The sequence below is a fragment of the Rhagoletis zephyria genome, unplaced genomic scaffold (genome assembly GCF_001687245.7).
Source record: "Rhagoletis zephyria isolate East Lansing unplaced genomic scaffold, Rhagoletis_zephyria_1.1 Rzeph_scaffold_00066, whole genome shotgun sequence".
Classification (NCBI taxonomy): domain Eukaryota; kingdom Metazoa; phylum Arthropoda; class Insecta; order Diptera; family Tephritidae; genus Rhagoletis; species Rhagoletis zephyria.
In genome coordinates this window covers 260298-286934 of record NW_016157150.1, presented here as the reverse complement: position 1 = coordinate 286934, position 26637 = coordinate 260298, and the positions used below count along the sequence as shown (strand labels likewise).

Genomic DNA, 26637 nt, shown 5'->3' with positions numbered 1-26637 from the left:
GGTAGAAAAGCCAAAAAAGGCAAATATCTTAAAAAAGGCAAGATAAAATGTGTATATATGGAATCAGGGAAAGCCAAATGATGGGCATTCTTAATCGAATACATATACTCTATCTCTTTAAATGGTTGTAGTTTTGTTGGAAAGGTGTTTAGAAGGAACAGTTTTAATTTTTCTGATTGGTGACGCAGTGGTCCAGCTATCCTGAAAATATCTAATTTATGGTCCGATTTGCCCCAAACTCAGAATATACATATCGACGGCCGGGTGCAAGATCGACCTATCTCAGCAGCCGGTTCGAAAATGCCTTATATCAGCAAATTTTTCAAAATCGCCTAACTTCAGATTTGGGTTTGAAGAACACCCTATCTCAGCAAATGGTTCAAACACGCCCTATTTCAAAGTAGATTCAATATATCGCAGAAGCTGAACAGATACAATTTAAGTCAAAGTTATTTAAGTTTTTGTTTTGCTCTCATATAATTGTTGCGAAGTAAAGAATAGAACTCCGATTTCTTTTCTGTCAGTTTTTACGTAATTCAAAATATGCTTAGAATTATTAAATTATTCTTACGAATATCACTCCACCTAACAAAATTGGTGAGGTAGATGGGGTAAACATCTGTAGCATATTTTTCTATGCTGACTGACTTCAAGATGGCCATTCGCATAAAGAAAGGCTGAAGGTTTTTTTCAATCTAAAGTTGTATATTTATTGACATAAGTATATCTTTCATGATCCTAATTTTTCATACAACAAATATTATATTTATGTATATGTACTACATACAATTTGTTTTTGTTGTTCAGCTCCCTCCGATAAAAAAAGCTGGCCACGGGCCTAGCAAAAACTTAGTTTTATAGGTGCGCATGTAACTATGATCGCAGATGTGAGAAGGGTGTTTTGTGAATATTTACCAGGTGTAGGGGAGGGGGCGGCCGGAGATAGTAACACGTAGTACATATCTAGGGACATTTGACAAATCAACTTAAGTCTGTCTTTCACGGACATACAAAATAGCATATGTCGACAAAACATATTTTACCGTCCAAGAGAAAAATGTTGCAATTCGAAAGAAATGTTAAATTATTTTATCGCTATTCACAAGCTTTGAAAATGTTTCTGTTTGCAACGACTGCATTTTTTAATTTAAATATAATTGATTGCTCTGACGGTGAAAAGAGTTTTGCCGACATATGCTATTTTCTTTGTCTGTGAAAGATAGACTTAAGTTCTTTTGTCAAATGTCCACAGATATTAGAACTACACGGTCGATACGAAGAGCGGTTTTGGCGCCATTTCATTTGAGAGTGATAACGAATATCATATTTAGAGTCCATAAGATTCATTATTCGCCTTTTAGTCTAAGTATTATTTCCAAACCTCGATGAATCAAACACCACAGTGGATATGAAAGATGGCGACCTCTGATGCGTTCTTCTGTGCTTGGGAGTTCCAAAAACATGTAAGCGGCATTTTTTTTTAATTTATTTATTTTTGATACCTAAATGCTTCTAGATACTTTAGGCACATTCCTGCACCAAAGGGAAAATTTAAAAAAAAAAATGTTGCTTACGTCGTTTTTGCGGTTAGTGCTCGATATTACTAAAATACTTAGAATTCCCAAACGTCGCACTTAAACTTAGGGATTGGAAAAAATAATCGATTAATTTATCATATGACTAATCACAACCCAAAAAAAAATATTAACCGGTTAATCGAATTTTTAAAGGCACTTTTTACAATCAATATTCACAAAAATACTTCTCCATAAAAAATTTCAAATTCTCTTGTCAAAACGAGTGCTTTTAGCGGCGATTATTATTTATTATTTAACCAAGTTGCAAAAACTAAAGTTCTGATAAGCGTTTTGTTGTTAAGCGATTGCGTTTCTCGGTGGCTGTAGCACCAGCTTTTGAAAGAGGTGCTCAGCAGGCACTGGGGTTGCCAACATTTTCTAAGATTTTATAGTACTTTTGAGGCATTTCATGTCACCGCGGCCACCTCTGTGCGCGACCCCTCAGCATTTGGATGAAAGTTGAAGAGATTGAAGGTCTAGGTGACATGAATATACGTGCAGCATATTTTGCCCATATGACGAAGGGTTGCCTATTTACACGGGACTTAAATTTTAAGGAAACGTCATACCTTTCATTAAAGTACTGTATCTTGGAAACCCATGATTCAATAATACAAGGTTCGATAAACTGAGAGTTGTCTCTCTCGCACCGCTCCCTTAGCAGTGGCACGGTGTTGCTTCTTTGCAAATTTACTTGGAAAAGTGTAGCTTTGCTGTGAAATAGAGGTATAAGCTTTTGTGCCATTTGTTTATTTGTATATGCGTATTAAGCACATTTAACTGATGAAAACATAAGTTCTTTTCAAATTGGATGTTTACATAAATCTCATAGTAGATTTATTTTAATTTTGAGTCCATTTATAGTTTTTATATAGCTAAATAGCACATAAATTACGTAATTCACGTAGATATATTAATATTTCGTTTAAAATGCCAGATTTCCTGCAAATACATTAGAATTTACAAAAGGAATTTCACTACTAATTGCCTACTTTGCGTACTTATCTACTACCATTTTCGCAACAAGGGATTGCTTTCTTCTCCTTTCTCTGTCCTTCGTAAATGCAACCTTTTGTAAGGGAGTGTCAATTCGCGGCTGTCAATAATTATCTAACCTTGTATTATTGAATCATGTTGGAAACCTTGTAACGAAACTTAATGATAAAAAATGTATTTCTTCCGTCTTATTACGAGCTTTAATTGTACATCTTTTACTTTAATGTGCAACGTATAAAAAACAAAAAAAATTAAGTAAGCATTTTTCTTTTTGAATTTTTTTTGATTATAGCATTTTTAAAAGTTTTTATTTTTACATAAAAACATTCTCTATAATGTCAACTTTAATGGGCTACTTATGCGTTGACTCGCGATCGTCTAACGCTCGAGCAATACGATAAATAGACATTGAATTTTTATGAAATGGTATATTTTTGAAAGGGGAAAGGTGTGTAAAAAACAAAAACAATATGAATAAATGATATTAACTTTACTAAAAGGTCTCAAATCATGAAAAGCCCTTCAAGGAAATGGCAGAATTGAACTTTGTTGCAAGTTCACATGGGAAATCTGCTTACGACGTGATTGGAGGAAATTTTAAGAGACTAGCAGCTAGAGCAAGTCTTCAACCCCTGATGTTACAACAAATTCGTACACCCGAAGCCCTCTACCAATGGGATGCTGTATGTTTCCAATGGGATGGCTGTAAAAAATAACTGCAACTAACTTTTCAGTGGACTTTATTTAGACTATGACTACGTGCCAATTACTTAAATCCTATTTTCAGCTAGTTTAAAAGGTTAAATAACATCAAGTTAGGGGACTTCATATCCTTATTTAACGAATCTTTAAATCAATAAATAATTTTTTTCTTTTTAGTTCTTATTGTAATAAAAACATGTTGTTGTTTTTTTTTAACTATAATTTTATTACTCATTAGGTTTGTTTTATTAAAATACTCGATTGGACAATTGAATGTTGTACTAAATTGTTACTTCATTTTGAAGCGAAACTAGCATGTGAAATATATCATTTGGAATCTTCATCTCTTAAGATTTTTAACATATGTAAATCTTGTTTTGATTCAAATGATAATTATAAGAGTTCTTGTAGAATAAACGGCCGCGCACAATAGATATGGCCCATAATAATAATAATAATAAAGGAACTTTTCAGTTTTCTTAAAAAGGATATTATGCTTTAAGTTAAGGTAGCTGCTCTCCAGTATCTTCTAATCTTTTGCTTGTTTCTTTTCTGCTTTTTAATTATATGTCTTGTACAATTTTTCTTTTCAGTTTGGATCATCATTTGGTAGCCAAACATTCATTTCGAAAAGACGATTTCGCTTGCGAATTGTGTAGCAAACCATTTTGTCATCGTCCTTTATTGCTGAAGCATCGCGCCTTAGTACATAACGATATTCGAAAATATCCATGTGAAAATTGTCCAAAGGTAAGTTTTATATTAAGCTTCGTTTCGAAGTATTAAGATTTTGTTTTAGTTTTTAGAGTATTAAACATACTGCCTTCAAAAGCACGATTACTTTGTTTGAACTTTCGCTGTAAAAAGATTATAATCATAATTAGGGTATTCACAACGGTGTACTAAGTGTCGTATTGTTGTATGTCGTAAACTTTAAACGCGTAAAAAATATATTAAGGGGGCTCGCAAAGTACCAACAAAGTGATATTATGCATTGTCGCAGTGTTAAAAAATAGTTGGTTGTGATTTTAAGTTCTCTAAGCATTTATTTAAGCTTTTTAAGGTTACGACATACAACAATGCGACATTTAGGACACCGTTATGAATCCCTCAAATGTTTTCAACTGATTCTTCTTTTTTGCTCCATATTTTATGCTCTTAAGTATTCTTGTGTAGGTCCACTCTATAGTTCAACTATTATTTCTTTAATCTCTCTAAAGCCGGGGGATGATGTTATATTCCCAATCAAACTCGTAGTAGTCATAGTTATCGTTGTTTATAGAGGTTTATAGAAAGGGCTTGAGGAATCGAGCTTCGAATGACGAACGTAATACTTTTCTGGAATGCCAAAGATACACATAACCGCTGGCGATATGACCTGATTTCAAGCTGCAAGTACTAAATAAATTCGCGCGATAAGGAATAATGAGATTATCACCCTCACTGCCAGTCGTGTCGTCCAGTTCACGTCATTGCCTAAAATTTCCACTCGACTAGTGTATTAAAACGGAAAAACTTGGCACGACAGCAGGCAATGCCAGTGTTGTCGAGTCGTACAATTTAGTCTAATTTATACATACATATGTATGTATATACCTAGACGCGTTGATTTTTGTTGATTTTTTTTACTGCAAGACCGTTTGCAAGCTAAATTAAAAAAATTAGCGCTATATTTTATAAATTGTATTTGTTACATGCATGTTCACACACCGCAAAATCAGTCGGAAAAAATTCATCAAAAAATCAATGAGATTTTTTAGCCGCTGAAAATTTTCAAATGGCTCATTCCACGGTAATCGATACCGAATGAAACGGAAATAAACTAAAGAATGTGACTGTATTATTTCTAGTAAGTAAGAGTAAATAAATCTAACTTTCAAGACTGAAAGCCAAAATTCTAAAATTTATCTCAAAATCAGATATTTTTTTACTTTAGGTTGTACCATTATAAACCCATATGAGAGGTTAATTTTTTTCTAAATTTACAAGACTGATTTTCGTAGTCTATTACCTTTTTGCATTGTTTAAGCCGTCAGTGGATAGAATAATTCATTACCATTGTAACGGCGTAATTTTCAAATTTTTCGGGCAAGTACTAAAAGCATATTTTAATGTCACGCCCGTCACAAAATACACAAAATAGTTATTTTGTGAAGGAAAACACATCTTGGACAGTGTAAAAAAGCAGACGAAAGTAACGCTATGACACAAGGAAATATGTGCGAATTGCTTTTAAGTATTTATATGCTTTTATTTTCGAAAAATGAACCGATTATGTTGGTCACGCCCGTCACATGTCACACCCGTCACAATTTAAAGTTTGACAAACTTCAATAAATTCGGTCAGGGACTGCCACCGTTACTTATCTGCTAATCTGAAATGTGTCATATATCTGTTTGTGATCAGCGATGATAAAGCTAATCATAAAGATATGTTGCTCGAGCGATGGGAAAACTTAAGCTATGCTGTCACGGATAAAAATAAACCATTACTTCGCGTGCCAGCAAAAAAAGTATCTAAAACGGTTTTTACAGGTAACGGCCTCGGTTTGACAGGTAATAGGCTCATACTACATATTTAAAAATAAGGTACTTTACAATTACTAAGGCATACAATGGAGAAGAAGAGTCCGATCAAGGATTATCCCGTCTTTAGGTGGCAGAATCTTGTATGTGTTCGTAAAATCCGATTTTTTGAGGAATAAAGTTAGCTTAGTTGTCTAATAATGTGTATTTATGTATTCTTGCTCAACTTGTCACACCCGTCACAAAGTCAAGTCACACCCGTCACAGTTGAATTTGGAACATATAATCTATAATTTCCAATAGCGGTAAGCAACTTTGGCATAAATGTTGAGAATGTTTATTTAACTATACAACGAACTATTTAAAACCATAAGCAGAAGACATAATTAGCAGAAAAACTCTGATGCAAGTAAGGAGTAGCTAATTTGGTTTGCGTACTCGTCACACCCGTCACAGTGGCTAAAATTAAGATAACTCGTTCGGATTAAATTGTTTTTGAAATTTTTATTCTAGGCATTGTGTATATCTCGGAAACCTATTACAAAATACTCGTTTTAAAGAATTTTGTATTACAGTTTAAGAATTAAGCCTTAAAATGTGAGTTGAAATGTCACACCCGTCACAGTGGAATGAGCCAAATGATTTAATAGAATTAAAGAAACCGATAAAGCAGATAGCGTACTCAAAATTTTTCTAAAAATTCTGATTAAAAGGTTCAAAATTTAGACGAAAATTTGTTGATTTTTTCTAAGTTCTGTATAAAGTGCGTGGTTTCGATTAAAGCATGAACCATATTTTTATAGGAAAATAACAAAAAAAAATTAACTTGAAAATAATTGCAAATATTAAAAAGGAAACACCACCCAGTACGGAGTAGCTCAACCAATTACCTCAGTCAAATTAGTTTATTTCTACTTATCCAGCAACTAACCTCAAATTTATGTATATATATTTTCATCAAACAAAGTAACATAAATCGCAATAAATTTTTGTTCATATCAAGTTTATTGTGAAAGACATTTATTATGTTTTATTTTAAACAACCTGTAAAAATATATATCGCGAATATTATGTTATCTTTATGAAAGTGGGTGAAATTTCACCCGAAGATCGCTCACGTAACTACAAAAAATAAAGCTAAAGTTGTTCACACAAGCAACAAAATAAGCTTATTTTTTATAACATGTGGTCATTACTGACAAATACATTAAACGTGATATTTTTTTACTTTATTATTTGAAAAGTACTTGGTTTTACTTCTCATTGAAATCAAAAGCAGAGTCGGACAATCGACTTGTTGCTTGCACTGACCATTTGAAAGCACATTTGCTACAATTGGTCGCAGCCAAGAATGTCCATGTTCAAATCTAACTAGGCGAAACATTTAATTTTAAATTTTTAGTTTCGGCTTTTCTTAATTATAAAAAAGCATCTGTAAAGTGCAGAACGAAAGCATAATTAAACGATTGACTTCAAAGTGCGTTAAGTTAAATGTATTTTAAAGTAGTTGAAATCAAATGCAGAGTCGAATAATTGACTTATACCTAGGACATCGCCGTGTTAAAGTCAACAGTTCGTTACAAGGAAGAACGCCAGATCTTCAACTAGTTGTGGTGTGTAAAAAACTAGTTGAACATCGATATTTAAACTAGATTCTCTCCGTACTGGACATGCACTAACTTTTGATTGCCAGGGTATGTCATTATAGTAAATTTTGAGTGGAAGATAATGAAAATCGGATGAGAAATGTAGATGTAATTTTATAAATATTAATTTAAAACAAGTAAGAGCAGCGCTGTCTTCGGCTATGCCGAAGGCTTCATACCTTTCATGAGTATCTGAAAATTTTACTTTAACAGATTACTGCATTTGAAAAAATTTATATATTCACATCATACATAGATAGAGGAGATACATGTGTAAAAAATCATATCTAAACAATCAGAGGTATGCAAGATATACCTTATATAGCACCAATCTAAGTAATTTTCACTGCTGTGTGATCGGTACGTAAACCGGTAACACAATTTAATGGGTTTAGCTTCCTACATAAAGGAGACATATCGCAAAAACTGGTATCTGAACATTCAGTGGTAAAAGAGATAAAGCTCATATAGCATAAATGTTGACGATTTTCTCAGTAGACTTTGTATTATTGTTTATAAAATATCTTAAGAAATTTATCGGTTTTAGCTGTCCAAATAAAGGAGTTTTACAGTAAAACCCCATATCTGGATAATCAGTTGTATGGGAGCTATATGTAAAAGTGACCCGATCTTTGTTATTTTCATTGTATATTCTGTTGTTCACGGGTGGAAGTATTGCAAAATTTTATGTTCCTAGGTGCATAAATGGAGGAGTTATAACAAAAATTCTCATAACTGAACAATCAGTTGTATGGGAGATATATGTTATAGTGACCCGATCTTTGTTATTTTCACTGTAATTATTCTGTTAATAATGAGTGAAAACGGTGCGAATTTTGATGTTCCTAGCTGCATTAATGAAGAAGTTATGACAAAACTCAACGGCTGTCGTTACTACTGCGTCTAATACTATGCCGCAATTTTTTTTTAAGCGCTCTAATGGTGACAATTGTAATCAGGGACGTGAACCGGATGAAAAATTTGTTCGGTTCGGTTCAGCGGTTCGAACCGTTTTTGCACTTTTGGATTGGTTCGCCAAAGCGGTTTTTTTGGTCTTTGAACCGGGGTTTCGGTTCGGTTCAACGGTTCGAAAAACAAAAAAATTACGCGCAAGTTTAAGTGTCAAGTGTCAAGTGCAACAACGCGCAAGGTTAAGGGTATGAGATGGGTTGCCTTTACATTTGATATTGTCACATGGTAAACAAACATGATGGGTATTACCATGTTTACCAAAAAGAAAAAAAAGTGAGTACATTTATCTATTGAAAATTGGTTGAGACGAACCTTTCAATCTTTATAGAAAGTGGTTCGGTTTTCGGTTCGGATCAAACATTTGTGAAAAATTTCGGTTCGGTTAATGGTTCAGTTAATTAATAGAAAAGAGCGGTTTTCCGGTTCAAAACCGGTTCGGTTCAAAACCGGTTCACGTCCCTGATTGTAATTGTTATTGTTATGACCAAGGCCGAAAAGTTTAAGCTTTTGCTTGGAATTGCTTATTTTACGTATTCAAGGTTTCCAAGCTTAATTTTGCTTATTTCAATGCTAAAGCTAAGTACGGACCTTTTATGTAAACGATCAAGAAATAAGTTGCGATTGTTTCGTGTGTTTGAATAGTAGTGTCCAAGGAGTTTTGACATCATATATTTTACAGCCAGCTGTCTCACTTTTTCCTTACGAAATAATAGAACGGGCATATATTTCGGTTGAAATATGCCTTGTACTCTTCTCAAACAAACCATAGTAGAAAGCGTAGCAAATTTCTTAAGAACTTCGTATTGATTAAGAAAATTTTGCTCAATAAAATTCATTGTTTCATTTATTTCGGTTCAGGCATTAGTACAATAAGATTCAATCTTATACAGTACAGTAGTCTACTTGCAAACAGCGTTATGTGATTTTATAATAGAAAGCCATAAATTTGAAAAAACGACTACGACAACAAGTAACATTTAAATTGAGTCTTTTTTATTATTACTTGAAAATTTACATAAATAAGAGCCTTATAAAATTGTAACATAACACAACATGACATAAGATAACATTAACAGTATAAGCAGTTTTCTAAGTTCATCAGAAGATGTATAGTTTTGAAAGTTTATAAATAAGTGTGATAGCGACTTTTGGAAGAAGAGTTAACATTTGATGCTATTTTTTCAGAATATAAAAAGATTTTGCACTGTGTTGTCAAACGCATATAACACATTAAATTAAACAGAGATAACACGGATACATAAAACTTATAATATATACAAACATTATGGTATGTTAACAAGGCTCAAAATAACTTATTTATATATTATTGCAAATATGTAGATGGTTCATGAATTTTTAGAGTAGTAATTGTAAAGAGTACTTTTGAAGTTGCTTCTGTGGATTTTGTTCCTAATGGTAGCAGGTATAGCGTTCCAAATTCTAATAGCATTGATGAAGAACAGTCATGTGGAGCTCATAAGTTTAAAGACAGGCACAATTAGATCATAAGAACACTCAGATAACATAAAAACAGATTTGATTTTATTTATTTATTTATTTATTTATTCATATCTAATAATCTAGAAATACATGATTTCTTAGTTCTAGTTTCTAGAAATACATGATTTCTTAGTTCAAGCTTAACTATATAGATCATTCAATGATAATTTAAACAATTGCTTAGGCGACGAGAAATCAAAGGCCAAAGAATTTGAGATTTGATTAAATTCTTTCAATGCTCTATGAATCGGAGCATAGGATGCATAAACCGTCCGGGCTCGCTCCAGAAAGAATAATNAACGGGCATATATTTCGGTTGAAATATGCCTTGTACTCTTCTCAAACAAACCATAGTAGAAAGCGTAGCAAATTTCTTAAGAACTTCGTATTGATTAAGAAAATTTTGCTCAATAAAATTCATTGTTTCATTTATTTCGGTTCAGGCATTAGTACAATAAGATTCAATCTTATACAGTACAGTAGTCTACTTGCAAACAGCGTTATGTGATTTTATAATAGAAAGCCATAAATTTGAAAAAACGACTACGACAACAAGTAACATTTAAATTGAGTCTTTTTTATTATTACTTGAAAATTTACATAAATAAGAGCCTTATAAAATTGTAACATAACACAACATGACATAAGATAACATTAACAGTATAAGCAGTTTTCTAAGTTCATCAGAAGATGTATAGTTTTGAAAGTTTATAAATAAGTGTGATAGCGACTTTTGGAAGAAGAGTTAACATTTGATGCTATTTTTTCAGAATATAAAAAGATTTTGCACTGTGTTGTCAAACGCATATAACACATTAAATTAAACAGAGATAACACGGATACATAAAACTTATAATATATACAAACATTATGGTATGTTAACAAGGCTCAAAATAACTTATTTATATATTATTGCAAATATGTAGATGGTTCATGAATTTTTAGAGTAGTAATTGTAAAGAGTACTTTTGAAGTTGCTTCTGTGGATTTTGTTCCTAATGGTAGCAGGTATAGCGTTCCAAATTCTAATAGCATTGATGAAGAACAGTCATGTGGAGCTCATAAGTTTAAAGACAGGCACAATTAGATCATAAGAACACTCAGATAACATAAAAACAGATTTGATTTTATTTATTTATTTATTTATTTATTCATATCTAATAATCTAGAAATACATGATTTCTTAGTTCTAGTTTCTAGAAATACATGATTTCTTAGTTCAAGCTTAACTATATAGATCATTCAATGATAATTTAAACAATTGCTTAGGCGACGAGAAATCAAAGGCCAAAGAATTTGAGATTTGATTAAATTCTTTCAATGCTCTATGAATCGGAGCATAGGATGCATAAACCGTCCGGGCTCGCTCCAGAAAGAATAATTCATTGCTCCGCAATTTTCTTTGTGGAATGTAAAAATAAATGCGCTCTAAAAGAAATGGACAATCAATTTCTCCACTGATAATATCAAAGATAAAGCAGAGTGAAAGAACACTCCGTCTACTTTGTAAAGACTTCAAGCTTATTAAAGCACATCTAGCATCATACCGAGGAATCGGTTCAGCAAAGTTAAGCGATAATAATAATAATATCCCAACGGTTTTTACCCTCCATTCCCGCCCATCCGCACGAGGGGCGCAGTCCGCATGACGTACGGAACCAATATTTTAAATTGTTGTGCCGAGTCACGATAGGCAGGAGTTTGTTAAGTGTCGAGATCTAAAACTGTTCAGCTACAGAACTAAATTCATCAGCTGATTTTATGTATTTATCTGATCTGAGAGCAAAACGAAGAAAATTCTTTTGAATTCGCTCAAGTCTATTAATGTGACAAAGGTGATATGGCCTCCAATTATTGATTGATTTTTATTAACCCGTAACTTCAATTGCATTTCTGCTTGGATACAAACATTTTAAACTAATGGTTCGTCTCTACGGGAAGGTATTGGTATTATTGAAGAGATTAAAAATAATTTATCTCAAATTGAGAATAACGAATATTTAAACAAACTAAAACGAACAGCGCATATCTCTATTATTTGAGAATATCAAGCGACACTTGTATATCCATTGTAATTTTTCAATCCTTGAAATAAAGTGAATAAAAAACAAAACATTAAGCATAAGTTTTGTTAAAATGGAGTTTTTCTTGCTTATTTTCTTCGGCCCTGGTTATATCGTGTTTTAGGCGCAGTAATTGCGACAATAGTCATACGATGAATTTCGTCAATGATGTGGGAATAGAGCGATAACTTACCTGCTCTTTAAAATTGGTATTTTAGAGACGAATTTTTATATACTATGTGTTTATGTGTATACAATTTTTACATGCTCCTTTTATTATTTATGAGAGATTAATTTATTTAGTGTAGACTACTATGTAAAAGACTTCTGCAGCTGCAATATGAAATATATAGAATTGTCTGACAAATCTCGTTCACGCGCCTGTTTATATCTCATCTAAAGCTATGTGTGCTATGTCCTTATATACTCGAAGAATCGTACAGTAGCCAACAGTAATTGACGATTTGTATACACATTAGTCAATCGCCGAAATGGCCACAAGCGCCCGCTAGATTCCAGTTAGCAGCTAAAGCGGCCACTGGCTGTTGACTGTCAACTTGACTTGCGTTTTAGCGAACATATTGCCCAGCAATAGCATTGTATTCGAACCCCTCCTTACCCCACCACATCACACCGATATGTATCTTTACTGCTGCCGCTTGTTGACTTTGAAGAAACTACGCCTAGTCCATTTATCTTCTTTGTGACAGTCTTGTGCCTCACAGCGAAAATTGCCGCCATGCACACCCAGAAAAAGGTTTAGTTATAATAACCAAGATTTGGTTATAGTGATCAAGTGGCATAGTTGGATATGGCGAAATAAATATATAGTTCACGAAAGTCTGCAATTTACTTAAGACTTCTAGTTGGGACAAATGTATATTTGTTAATAATTACAAAACGACTACCTTGATTGGACAATATTGTTAGTTGAATAAAATCATTGTTGAGCAAATATAAACAATGCTTTGGTTGATACAAGTTTTCAATTAATCTTGTGAACTTGCCGTAGACTTGAATCAGCTAACCGTTTATTATTGGGAAAAAAGTTTCAGTTTGACACAAATAAAAATTTACTCGATGTTTGTTGTGTTTACTTTCTTCTTTTATTTGCATATATTAAGCATAAAAATACGTACATATTTACATAAGTTAGTTACTAAAGTAAATAATACATATGTATATGGTGGTAAGAATTTCCTAAAAAACAACGATGAAACAGGAACAGTCGTGCGAAAACCCAGGTCAATATCTGCTGGAAGTATACTGCTTTGCTTTTTCCTTAGCTAAATAGACACTTTCAAATTATAATTCACATGAATTATATATCCACTGAAAAACCCCGGTTGGCATCAAACTTTATATTTTTAATTAAACTTTAAACTATGCGCGCACCGAAACAACTCGCGATGATAGCAAAACTGAAACTGAGACAAACAAGTATGGGCATGTCATAGCACACATGGCGCAGCGATCGACATGCCATAGCTTACTGAGCGCTCTGGGACCACATGCGTGTTTCACCCATATACGAACAGCGGTAGCGGAGCAATGATTTCCACGCACAATGCAATGGTCGGCATACTAGCGCATTCAAACGATTCAATAAGTGGGACTGTGTGCATTGCTCAGCTGGCGCTCTTCGTATGTGCTCAGAGAGCGCTCAGCATTCTTTAGGGGTGGCTCACAAGCATGAATATGTTCCACTCTCAAACCAAATCGTGGTTGCCTCAACTAAGATTTGGTAACTATGACTAAACCACGTGTTGAAAGAAAGCTTATCTGCATTAGCAGAGCTTAATAACATCCTTTTATGAACCATACGTTAAGTTGAATGGAATTTGTAGAAATATGCTTCAAAGAAATATTTATTAGTATTAACCAAACCCTTCAACTAAATTAACGATTTGTTACAACCTAGATGAATATTAGAAGCTTTAATATATTTAGTTATAATAACCAATCGATGGTAATAGTTCCCAATCCTTGGTAACAGTTCCCAAATATTGTCGAAATTCGGGAACTAAATATCTTTGGTTGTCGAAACTAATCCTTTTTCTCAGTGTGGACTGCAACAAATACATACCTCAGCCATTTGAATACGGTTTTAATAAACCCAAGATTACGTAGCTGCGTTAATTTTTCAAATGTAAAATATGAAAAAAGTTCAATAAATAAGATAAAAATTAATGGATTGTCACGGTACTTAATGCTTAAAGTGTGAAGATTGATCAGTCAGTGCCAAAATGAGGCTATTGGATCGGGTACCCCATTTCAAATCACAGCAACGACAAATGTCAAAATCATTGATTTTCTTACAATAACTGGTAAAGAGTGAAGGATGAATGAAATAAGAAACAAAGAGCGCTTAGAAACATGGTCTAAAAACATTGTTTCCAAATGAAAAAAAAACCTCGAACGCCGGTTCGAGTGGCACGCCGCTGCCGCTGCTGCTTGGATGATGCTGTTGATAAAATACTTTTGATTTCTAGTAGATCAATAGCTTGCGGCCATTTAATTTTAAACTACACGCAATTGAACAAACACACACAGCAACATCAAAAAAAAAGAATGGCTAAATAAAAACAATCAGCGCAATAATGACAGCCATAAAAACTGTAGCAACAAATGGTAATCAAACGAAGAAAAATATTAAACGAGGGAATATATATGTACATAGAAAAATTTAAGGTATTGTTTGAAAATCAAAAAGCAAAATTGAAAAGAGGATGAAAGAAAAAATTAGATAGAAAAATTAAAAAAATCTAAAGTACTTAAAGTGTAGGGATGTCCTAAAAACATCGATGTATCGAAAATTTTCCACCCGATGTATAAATAGTCGATATTTTTGAAAACTGACATCTCTTGCACACTGAACCGCCATTTCAGTTTTTTAACTGTGGAAAAAGAGAAATGAGCTTGACCAAAAATTTGTTTAGAAAAACTCTTGATTGCAGGTTTGTTGTTCATCTCATTCAAACCGATTAAGTTTCGCAAATGAAGCAATGTCCTTCTGTAATTCAGATTTTTTAAGGCCTTTTTTATGATCATCTCTCACATTTTTTCCATATAAAATTAAATTACGTTTTAAGTTACATGTATCGGGAAAACATTATATCGAATGGCATAGACAACACCTACATCGGGAGTTTTTCGAAAATAAAGGGAGAATTTTTATTTATTAAAAATTTAAATTTTTATGATATCTATGCCAACTTTACGACAAAGTTTTTGACCTGAATCAACAATCCGTTATCTCTGTTATAGTAATTAGTTTGAAATTTTGTGGACATGGCATTATTTCCCACTTTTCCACGCAATTCGCACTTAAATTGAGAAAGATAAATATTATTTCCATATGTGAACAGCCAGAAAGACCTTTCTGTCACTTTTTGGAAATCAGTTTCAGAAATTAAATAGCCTGGTGTGACTGCAACTGAAAGAGTGCAAATTTATTTCGAAAATATATTTAAACTTGCTCGTTCTGCTGTTAAGCTGTCAAACTAATCGAGTGTTGCCGTGTGACAGTGGTCGCGAGTTTGTGAGAAATAATAACGAACAATTTAAAAAAAATATCAGTTATGTTTTTAGTTAGGCATTTTGCTGAATTTAATTGTTTAGTTATAAATAATAAATTAATTTTCAAATTGAAAATAAAGTTAATTACATTTTTTGCTTTCAAATAATATCTGAAAATTCTATGCAAATCGATGTATGCCCTCCGATATGTATATGGAAAAATATCGATGCATCGATGTTTTTTTGCCACTGACATCCCTATTAAAGTGTGGTAATAATGAAATTTGGAGCTGTGATGTACGCCCGCGCAAAACAGGTCAAAAGGCACAAAAGAGTTGGCTATCATGCAATGCTTGGTATAAGCAGTTGCTGTTATTGGATGATGCATACCCACTTATTTATAAACACAAACATGCGCACACATGTTTAATCTACTTAGTCTGCTTGACAATGCCTTACACTTTATAACAAGACAGGTTCGCCGTACCGCGCGCTGCTCAATTCTACGCGTTGCAACTTCCAATATACATACATACATATGTATGTAGTATGTACTTTAATTTTATTTGAAAGTCGCTCCAATTTTGGTCCATTAACAGAAGCGTGGCAATTGCAGGAAACATCTTTAGAGATTACTTTTATGGCTGGACGAGTTGCTGCAGCTTGCGGTTTGATGGCGTACAAGGAAAATGATTTGTGATTTGCCACATTAAATCCCACTGTATTGCCGCAAACAAACGGTCAATGCGCTAGAGATCGATTGATCGATCGTTCCATCAAGCGATCGAGTGCCACTATCGCGCACATGCTAATGGCATATGTACATAAGTGTTACATATAGTTACAGTTACGCAGCCAAATCGCCGCATTGTGATGAGCTCTCCGCCGCGTCACTCTGGCACGCCGCAGTAATTGTTTCAGTAGTAACCATGTCGTGTGCAATGCAAAGTGCTCTCCCCGCGCACGATCGCTGGTGATCGTGCACAAGGCGGCGGGCATACAAATGTGAAGATCACACCCGCACAAGCACACGGCTGTATGAAAATTTGCCTATAGCTGCCCAATTGTTAAGATAATCAATCTTGCATGGTCACCTTTGGATTTATACATAGGCATTGCTGGTATCACCATTATCGGTGGGCTTTGTAAGCGCGCTATTTGGGCGTTGCGAGCGCATTAGTGGTATTACCATACGCAAGGGAGAAGACACTGCACTGAAATAGCGCGCTTGCTGACATGTGCTGTTAGAAGATGCCAGTAAGGTGTGTCACGCGCTAATAGAAGCAATGAACTGAGCTGGAGCACCGAAAAAATGTGTAAGAAAATAGAATAATCTGATTAGATCTGAGAATTTACATAAATCGTATTCCAGCGTTAGCGCGCTCCGCTGACACTAGACACCTTCAGACCTTCATGCAGGCTTATGTTGATTGAGGGTGTAGGACGAAAATGCACTGAGGAAGTTAGTCCGTCAATCGCGCTGATAGTCACAGGAACACAGCAAGCGTCGAGGTTCAAAACCGAAGGAATCGCAATCCGAAGCAACGCTACTCAAACCAAATCAGTTTAGTTCAGCGCAAACAGATCATACCAACACTTTGCCTTAGTCCATTCATCCAAAAATATTAGCGAGGGCAGCAATGATAAAAATTGTTTAAATAAAAGCAGTCGAAGTAAGTTTTGTCCCAAAAGTGGCTCAGTAAGTGCTTCATTCTACTACACTAATTCATTTGACGTTGTTTTAGCACGAGCTATTCTTGTTTCTTATAAAAAGAGATACAAAACAAAAAGACCTTTCATACGATACAAGTTTATGTATGAAAACATTAAAGCCTTCTCGGCTTCACGGCTATACTTCGATCATCCACCAACAACAAATCCTATACACAAATCCATATGCGCGCGATATACTAGGTTCAGATAGAAATGTATACGAGTAGACAGACAAACGGACAGACAATGACAGGCAGAGAGACATTGCCGGTGCCATTATGACAGCATGATTAGGCATAACAGTTTCATAAAAGCAGCGAACGTGCGCGGAACCCGTGTCCGAAAAGCAGCAACACCATTACCAACAGCTACATAGAAACATAAATATAGCCGCATATCGAAAGCTTCCACTACATGCCGCCCGTCGCTTGCAGCTTAGTGCAGAGCTTCTTAAAGTGGGTTTCGCGGAACCCAAGGGTTCCGTAGAAAAGTCACCGGGGTTCCGCGAAATTAATTTTGGTATGAATAAGCACGGCGGTCGGTTTGAGTTCCACACAGAAAGAAAATTTCTATAAACAGCTTGACTGAGACGCAATTATCTATTTTCAAGTATATATATCGTCACCTGAAATTCAAAAAGACATAACAAACATCATCGCTTAAATACAAGTCATAACTAATAAAAAATTCAAAATTCACTTTTTGATTTATATGATGGATTTCATTGAATTCNAATTTCTATAAACAGCTTGACTGAGACGCAATTATCTATTTTCAAGTATATATATCGTCACCTGAAATTCAAAAAGACATAACAAACATCATCGCTTAAATACAAGTCATAACTAATAAAAAATTCAAAATTCACTTTTTGATTTATATGATGGATTTCATTGAATTCCAACTCCCACATAATTTTATGGAAAAAAATGAAAATATTAGCCACGACTTTTTCAATTTCAGTTGCGATGTTGTTACGTCTTTTTGCATTTCAGGTGACAATATGTACTCGTAGTTTGTATGATTGCCGTACTGAGTGTCATACCTACATAAGAGCGTTGAGCTTGAGCTTGACAGCTTGTTTTTTTTTCTCACTGGTGTGTCGTTGGCCGCTGTAGCCAGAGGGTTATATACAACTTTCTACAAGGAATGCGATGAATTGCCAAATGAAATGTGAAATGTCATAACTGAGCACTTGGTAAATATCCTGAAAACTTAGTCAGATTATTTTTCGGATGGTCGTAGTAATATCGGTTTGGTACAAAATCCATTTACGAAGCATTCGTAGATCTTCAGAGTACTTCGACATTGAAGCACACCTTTGAATCAGTCTCTGAAAGAGTTTTGGGTTAGTGTTAAGAGTAAATATCATGAAGTCGCTAAAAATTCTCTCTAACTTTGCTTCCTTCTATCACAACGTACTCTGTCAACAGGGTTTTCAGCTTACACTTATACAAAAAACAAATTCAGGTCGAAATTAGATGCTACCCCAGAAATGTGCATAAAGCTTTCAGACATTATATCGAACTACTATTTTATACAATACCTAATTAATAACAGTGAAACAATTTCATTCTTTACATTAAAATTTAAAGTATGTATACTATTTCCAGTAAAAGTTTGTACACTGCCTTTGATTTTTAGTAATTTAATGTAGGGTTTCATAAAATGAATGGTGTTTAGTAAGGGTTCCATCATCTTAAAAGTTTAAGAACCCCTGGCTTAGTTCATAAAAGCAGCGAACGTGCGCGGAACCCGTGTCCGAAAAGCAGCAACACCATTACCAACAGCTACATAGAAACATAAATATAACCGCATATCGAAAGCTTCCACTACATGCCGCCCGTCGCTTGCAGCTTAGTGCAGAGCTTCTTAAAGTGGGTTTATGATTTGCTGGCGCGCGGGCGGCGGCATTTAAGCCAGCGGCAAGCGCAACAAATTCGCGCAAATCTATCTATATCGTATTTGTTGCAGAATACTTTGCCCCGCAGTCTTTGCCGTAATCCAAACCTGGTAGTGTATTTGTTGTCAGTTAGTTTGTGCCGTCGTCGTCTTCAGCGTTGAGGGATTCGCGCCTGCGCACTGCGTCGTGGAAAAGAAAAAAACATAGGTACTCCGCGCTTACTTTGGGTTTGGTGTGGAACGCTTTGCTTTTTTGTTTTCAGTCTTTTTTCTTTTGCTTTGAACGGCACGGAACAAGCGACAACTGTAGCACTTGAAAGCCGTAAATGTCGGAGGTGGTAGAGTTGCCTCGCTCAACCCGCTTTTCTGCTCTGCCGGCACTGCCTCTACTTGTTTGCTCGAATTCTGCTCTGGTTTTTGTTCAAATTTGCGTAATATATTTATTATGCTCGACTTGTATCATTTTAATTCTTTTTATTCCATTTAAGTAAAGCTGCTCGACGCTTATTCTACTCCCCATTCCATTGTTGTTGCTAGAAGTCGCCTCGTAAGCATTTGCATATGGAGTAGATCCGTTTAGGCGTTTAGGCGGGCTTTTCAGTAATTTTTTTTAGATTTTGTTTTACCCTTGGTGTTTGGTTGTTTTTATTAATGCTTTGTCGCCATTGTGGTTCCATTGCGCACCCCGTGGTCGTTGTTGTTTTCTGCAGCTTTTTGTATGATTGATTAATCTCATTTCTATTTTGTAATTGATTCACTGTCATCAAGGCACACACACTTTTACTTATTTACCATGGCCAACAGCGTGTTGGTATTCTGTGGTCGTTGTTGCCGTTAAAAACGGTAGCGCTTTCTGGCTATTTATGGCCATGTTGTAGCCGCCACTATGGGCTTCGCCTTCTAACTGCCACCTCTAATAAAAAAAGAAAGGAAGGCTAACATATGCTTATTTAGGCCTTCTTTGTAATGGTGAGCTCAATTTTTGGCTACGCGTAGCATAACATCGCATCAATAAACACTCTTACCGCATATCCAGCCATATCGCCTCACCTTGTTTTATAGTGTTGCTTCTTTGCCTTCCGTTCAATCGTCGGTCTCACCTTCACTTCACTTGCCTCACTTTTGCCTCAGTTGAACTCGTACCACCATCACAGCTTGCCGTCTCGCATTTCCTTCGTTTACTTCGCTTTGATCTCGCATCGATCGCTTTGCTGCGACCGTTCTCTGTTACGGTACATTTAAGGTCGCCTATACGCCTTATTTAATTTTGATTTGACGCTAAGCGTTGCTCATTTCATGATTTTGATCTCTTTTTCCACAAAACCTGCTCAGTCCATTAATTTGTTATTGTTATTAAGCGATTAATGTATCCACAAACCTACATACGAAATTACCTCTTCGTGTACTCCCATCTCATTTCTAATTTTCGTTTGGTTTTTATTTTTTGGCACAGGTATTTTGTGATCCATCGAATTTACAACGGCATATTCGTGCGAACCACATCGGTGCCAGAAGTCACGCGTGTCCGGAGTGCGGAAAAACATTTGCGACATCGTCCGGCCTAAAGCAGCACACGCACATCCACTCGTCGGTGAAGCCATTCCAGTGTGAGGTGTGCTACAAAGCGTATACGCAATTCTCGAATTTATGCCGTCACAAGCGCATGCACGCCGACTGTCGCACGCAAATCAAATGCGATAAGTGCGGTCAGAGCTTCAGCACGGGGACATCGCTAACAAAACATAGACGATTTTGTGACTCCACCAACGTACCGCTGCCAATGCAACCCTTGACTGCTGCATCTGTCACATCCGGAGTAACTTTGCCGCCACACCTGCAGTCACCGCAGCAGCAAGCCATGCAGTCACGTGTCGCAGCATTGCAGTCAGTTAATGCCGCGGTGGCTGCCGCAGCGGGAAATGTCAATGTTCCGGGTGGTGCACTACCAGCCTCCGGTATGCCGGGACCAGCCCACCCATTCCTGCTATTTCCCACGCAGCCATTCTTTTCGAGTTTCCCAGTGGCAGCTGCAGCCTACGGCTTTCAAAATATGTTTCCCAGCCCAGCACAGGCGTTCCTGTTTCCGAAAACGAATTTGGATATGCGAATGCCGAGCCTGCAGCCGACAGGCAATCACAATGCAGCTGGCAGTTTACCATCGCCGAATGCCATGCGCCTAAACCAGCAACTCAATTTTGGTTTCGTAGAGAATGCGCGTGCGGATAATGTGTCACCTTCTAGTGAGCACAGTCAGAAGCAGTCGAATAGTTGCAACAAGGCTGAGGGAGATCAAGCGACGGATCCTGAAGAGGATCAAAAAGCAGCAATGCCACTTGCGCTTACACTCGCCTGCTCGTCGCCTAATTTCATCAAGCAACTAAGCTGCTCACCTCGCAACCAGAGTGATGACGAAAACAGCTCGTCTTCTTTGGAGCTAAAAGTTTTACCAAACGAAGATGTGGACGTGCAAGAAGAGACGCCTTCGTTTAAGACCAACAATTGCAAGCAAGCGGAAGATGATAAGGTGAGTTTATAACTATCCCGATTGGCATTCACATAACTATGTATGTACATATGTATATAATTAAAATTCCACTCATGTACTTCCATTACAGAAATCAATCGACGTTATCAGCACGCCACCACCTGCAGAGGCATTCGATGAGGAAAGCAAACCCACAACGAGCAGCGTCGAAATGCCACTCGACTTGAGTATTAGCCGCAATCGCGCGCGCGCCGCTAGTTGTAGTCCTACCGCTGATACTCAGTCGGTACACAGTGATGGCGCCAACCAGACTACGACGAGCGAGCGTAATTTTGACCCGGAGCTGCGGGAATCGAACTCAGCGGGTGCCGACAGCAATGGCGTTACACCAAATAAACAACAACGTCTCTCCCATAAATCAGAACGAATTTCCTTTTTTAGAAGCCCCAGACGCAAGTACAAAGTTCCACCTGGGCCTACTCCTTCACCTTCGCCCCCGAGCAACGAACCGCTCAGCTACTTGAATGCACCAGAAGAAGAATTGTCACCATCCAACACCGCGACCGGTATCTCCTGCCCTCAACCAAAGCATCCTTATCCACTACTCCTCGAGGAGATCTATCGTTCACGTGCGCTGAGCGCTGCATTCCCAAGGCCGTTTCCTTTTTTAGGGGCAATGGGCGGACGGCCAGCCTATGAGGGTGCACTGCATCGCGTTGGCATGCCGTTTCCGCCCGAACCGGCTTTTCGTGAAGCGATTCGTGCTGCCGGCCTCACAAGCAGCATGTTGGCTACAACCTCAGGTAAAATCAAAGAACGATACACATGCAAGTTCTGCGGCAAGGTATTTCCACGTTCGGCCAATTTGACGCGCCATCTACGCACGCACACCGGTGAACAGCCATATACCTGCAAGTATTGCGATCGCGCCTTTAGCATTTCATCAAATCTACAACGGCATGTACGTAACATACACAACAAGGAGCGGCCGTTCCGTTGTCACCTCTGCGACCGTTGTTTCGGTCAACAAACGAATCTCGATAGACATCTGAAGAAACACGAGGCGGACACCAGTGGGCTGGGTATTGGTGTTGGCGATTCGCCTTCGTCAATTGAAGCGGATCGAGAGGACTCTTACTTTGATGAGATACGCTCCTTCATGGGACAAGTGACCTACAAAGAAGACTTGTACACGCCCACAAGTATTGGTGTCGCAGAAAATGATGTCGAATATGCGGGCAGTGATATGGAAGCCGAGTTGTCCGTCTCGCGTTCGTCATCAGTAGATGCTTTAGCTGGAGGTGGTGGTGGGAATGGTAGTGGTAGTGGAGAGGAGCGAGTCACGATGAAGAAGGAGTCTACGGGGTCTATGACTACAAAAGGCAACAATAAAACGATCGAAGTAGGCTCGTAAGCATTCACTGATAGTGAAGGATGGGAAGCTAGATAAGTGGAATAATTTCTGTCCGAATTACAAAGTTTGCTGTGAGAAAGTCGACTATGATCGGCAAAAACTTCGTAAAACAGCTGCGCTGAGCTCTAACGCAGTCTTCAATGATATCAATAGTGATATATGTACATATGTGCACAACTGTGAGCACATGCTTGTGGATTAGTATAGAGCATTTATGGAAATACATACACATATAAACCTATACCTATATGTACACAAAATGTATAAATAATATGTGTTGGGCTTATAAATAACAGAACTTGGAATTCTTTTCTTTTATGATAAGTTGTGTTGCATTTTGTTATAAATGACTAAGAAATGTCTAAACCTTTGATTTGTCTAAAGCAATCAGGAATTGAAAAAATTTAAAAGTAAAAATTGCTACCAAAAAAACTGAATTATATTATAAAAGATCGCATAATTTGCACTGACTTAGTAACTTTGTCTAGTTTTAAGCGCCGCGTTAATTAAAAATCTGATTAAAAAATAGCTCGGTAAGTAATAAAAGTAATTTGTACATATAATAGAAATAATTATGTATGTTGAAATGTTTTTGCAATAATATACGCACATAATACAATTACAAGTACATACATACATATGTGCTATATGAAAGGAAATACGTAAATGTTTAAGTAAATAAATAAAATTTGATTTTTGTAATTTGTAGGAGTAAACAAATCGTTTATTAAATAAATAATACAATTGACAAAGAAAGTTGTGTTTCTTATGGGCAACTTGATAAAATCTGCCTCGAGAAACACCTGGAGAAGTTTCCTGAGCATTTACTATTATTTATCTTCATGCATTTCTTTTGAAGAGGTCCTCAATCCTCAACAGTATTTTTTATTTAACCTTAAACATACATATGTAGGTAGACGTGACTTGATTTTTATCAAATCACATTTCGTAAAGATTTGATAGTTCATTTTATTCATAAATATTCCAGCGTTCACGAGCTCAATCTTATTGCTGTTGTTGTTGTTTTGGCCCAACCCAGCGGCGATCTTCAGAAATGATTTGCGTCTAAGTAATTGGCGGCAATAAATACTCCATTCACTTGATCACTAAATTAACACTTTCATTTTCATTAGCTCTAACACACGCATACACATACACACACACACACACACGCAATTTCATTCATGCAAAGTTATCCGCATGCGCGTCAGCATGTGTGCATATGTATGTATTTAATTGTGTCTAAGTTCATAGGATACTGGCATACATATGTATGCATTGAAAATTATTTGCGCCACTCTTGAAGACGTTCTAAAATCAAGGCTAAGCTGTTTTCGATTTAAATTTAAACGCTTTTTTTCATTCCATTATAACTAAATTATGACTGTTTTTGTTGCTGTTTTGACCAAAATAAGTTTACGATGGAACTAATTTAAAATATGTGTTTTCTTTAATCATCTAATAATTGTTACGCTTGGCACGCATGAAGTTGTTATAAGTTTATAGCCATATAAAAAGTAGATGAAAAGCGTTACAAATTAATAAGGTAAAAGGGACTAGACGATGATAAGAACGGAAATTTAAGCTAAGGAGAAAATTTCATAAAATATACATATGTGTGTACCTATGTAGATCTATCTATCAATCACTTGAGAATTTCTTGATTAATAATATATATACATACATATGTACAGTCAAGCTTCCCTATTATGAACTTCTATACAACGAAGTGCTCCCTATTGCGAATTGATTCAAGTACACACAGTGGCGTAGAGGATAGATTCTCCCTAGAAGTCGCAAAAAGAATCTATTTTGCTCATCCATCGATTAAAAACTTTAGAAGGGGCATGAATAAGTCTATAAGGTCTGTCTGCAGCTCTCAAGTAAAACAAAAAATTCATATAAAATGACGCAGAAAAAAATAAAAAAGAAATTTTCTTCTATAAAAATTTCTTAAATCTACATGCAGCTCTAAAGAAAAAATTCTCTTATATTTACATAGTCACCCCTATTGCGAGTGTCGGCTAATAGTAGATAAACGACTCTTATTCGATTATCGATTTTCCATGGTATTTTGAATGTCGATTTCTCGTTCAATAGTATGTGATCGCTCATCCTTCTGCAACTGTTTGTTTATAGAAGGATGAGCGACTATAAACTGTTCAGTCGCACTTATTGAACGAGAAAACGACTTTAAAATAACACGGATAATCGATAACCGACTAACAGTCCTGCCGAGGTTAAGAAAAAACATTTTTTTTAAATTTTTTTTGCGATATTCATTTGATCAGGGCTTGAACCCAGGCCCTGCGGAGTGGGAGCACGCACTGCTAACCACTACACCACAGCGGCCGCATGCATGTAACCTGGTCCTAGAAATCTGAAATTTCTGATTGAAAATCATCGAAAATATTTCGGAATCGTACCGATTTGAAATCGTTCGAATTTCAGAACATGCCTGTTAGTCTTAGTCTTAATCTTCATTTTATTCCCATTCTTAGTCTTACACTTAGTCTTAATCTGAATCTTAATCTTTATAGTTCCTTACCACCCCCGCTATCATCTCCCTTCTTCTGGAGCTTTTTTGTTTCATTGGAGCTTGCGATTTTCCACTCGTTTTCGTTAGAATTAAACGAGATCAAACTTCGTCCATTTATCCGTTTTTCTTTTCAAGAAGAAAGCCAGACGAGTGGCGTGTACAATAATATTCATCATAATCACAGAATTTAGCCCATTTGCGTGAATGTGTGTACATATGTTAGTCCTAAATGTTAAGCTGACCAAACGTCCTCCTTTGAGGACTATTGTCCTCCTCAAACGTCATTTGTCCTCCTCAAAATTTTGTCTTTCTTTGTCTCCTTTTGAGCACAAATGTCCTCCTTGTCCCCCCTTTCAAGTTGTATAGCAGTGATGAAATTTTCAAAAAATTTCGTTCGGAATATTATTATTTCCTCATCGTACACAATCATTGTATTTCAAAGGCATTGTTCAACTTTCATTTACATGATGTACGCTGTTGATTCAACTAATCGCCTGTAAAAGTTGAACAGTTTAAATGCCTTTTAGCTTTAATCAATTATATTTTACCCTTTACAACACTGAAAGACTAGCTAACGACGCGTCTCCACAGTCGAAAATTATTTCCTACCATATGTAATTTTGTTTGCCAGATATGTATAAGTTTTATCAGTGGCAATATTTGCGTATGGGGATTTTTTATCTTGATAAAAGATTTTTAAAGTGGCTTAAAATAAGTATGTTCATTGCACTGAAGCGCGAATCTGCTTAACAAATTTTAGAAAACATGTTATTTCACATCCAAGTACATAATCAAAAATAACACAGGCCTGTGGGATTTTTGCGTTAGAAGTTAGAAATGTATTTCATGATTACGATTAGAGTAATCTGAGTCCTTAACTTTTTAAGATTGCTATTATTATAATCATAATTAAAATGTAACCGTTAACAAAAATTACCCAAAAATTAATTACTGTTGCATACATACATTGTTCATAACGGTTTCAATATCTAGAGTTATTCGAAAAAAAGTGTGAGATAAACTTTTGCTATACTAAGGCTATCTGCACACTTGTCGTCCAATCATAGTTGCGTTATCGTCCTG

At 36.0% G+C, this 26637-nt stretch overlaps 1 protein-coding gene across 3 annotated transcripts in view; it reads left to right on the top strand.

The window, feature by feature from the left end:
- ham (hamlet) overlaps nucleotides 1–23267 on the top strand; it is a 146389-nt gene extending 123122 nt beyond the window's left edge. For all 3 annotated transcript variants that reach the window (XM_017626844.1, XM_017626852.1, XM_017626834.1), the window contains exons 7-9: nucleotides 3869–4025; nucleotides 20570–21640; nucleotides 21732–23267. In XM_017626844.1, coding sequence (XP_017482333.1) covers nucleotides 3869–4025; nucleotides 20570–21640; nucleotides 21732–23015 — 2512 coding nt within the window. In that variant the 3' untranslated portion in view covers nucleotides 23016–23267. The remainder of the gene's footprint in view (nucleotides 1–3868; nucleotides 4026–20569; nucleotides 21641–21731) is intronic.
- Nucleotides 23268–26637: the final 3370 nt, after the last annotated feature.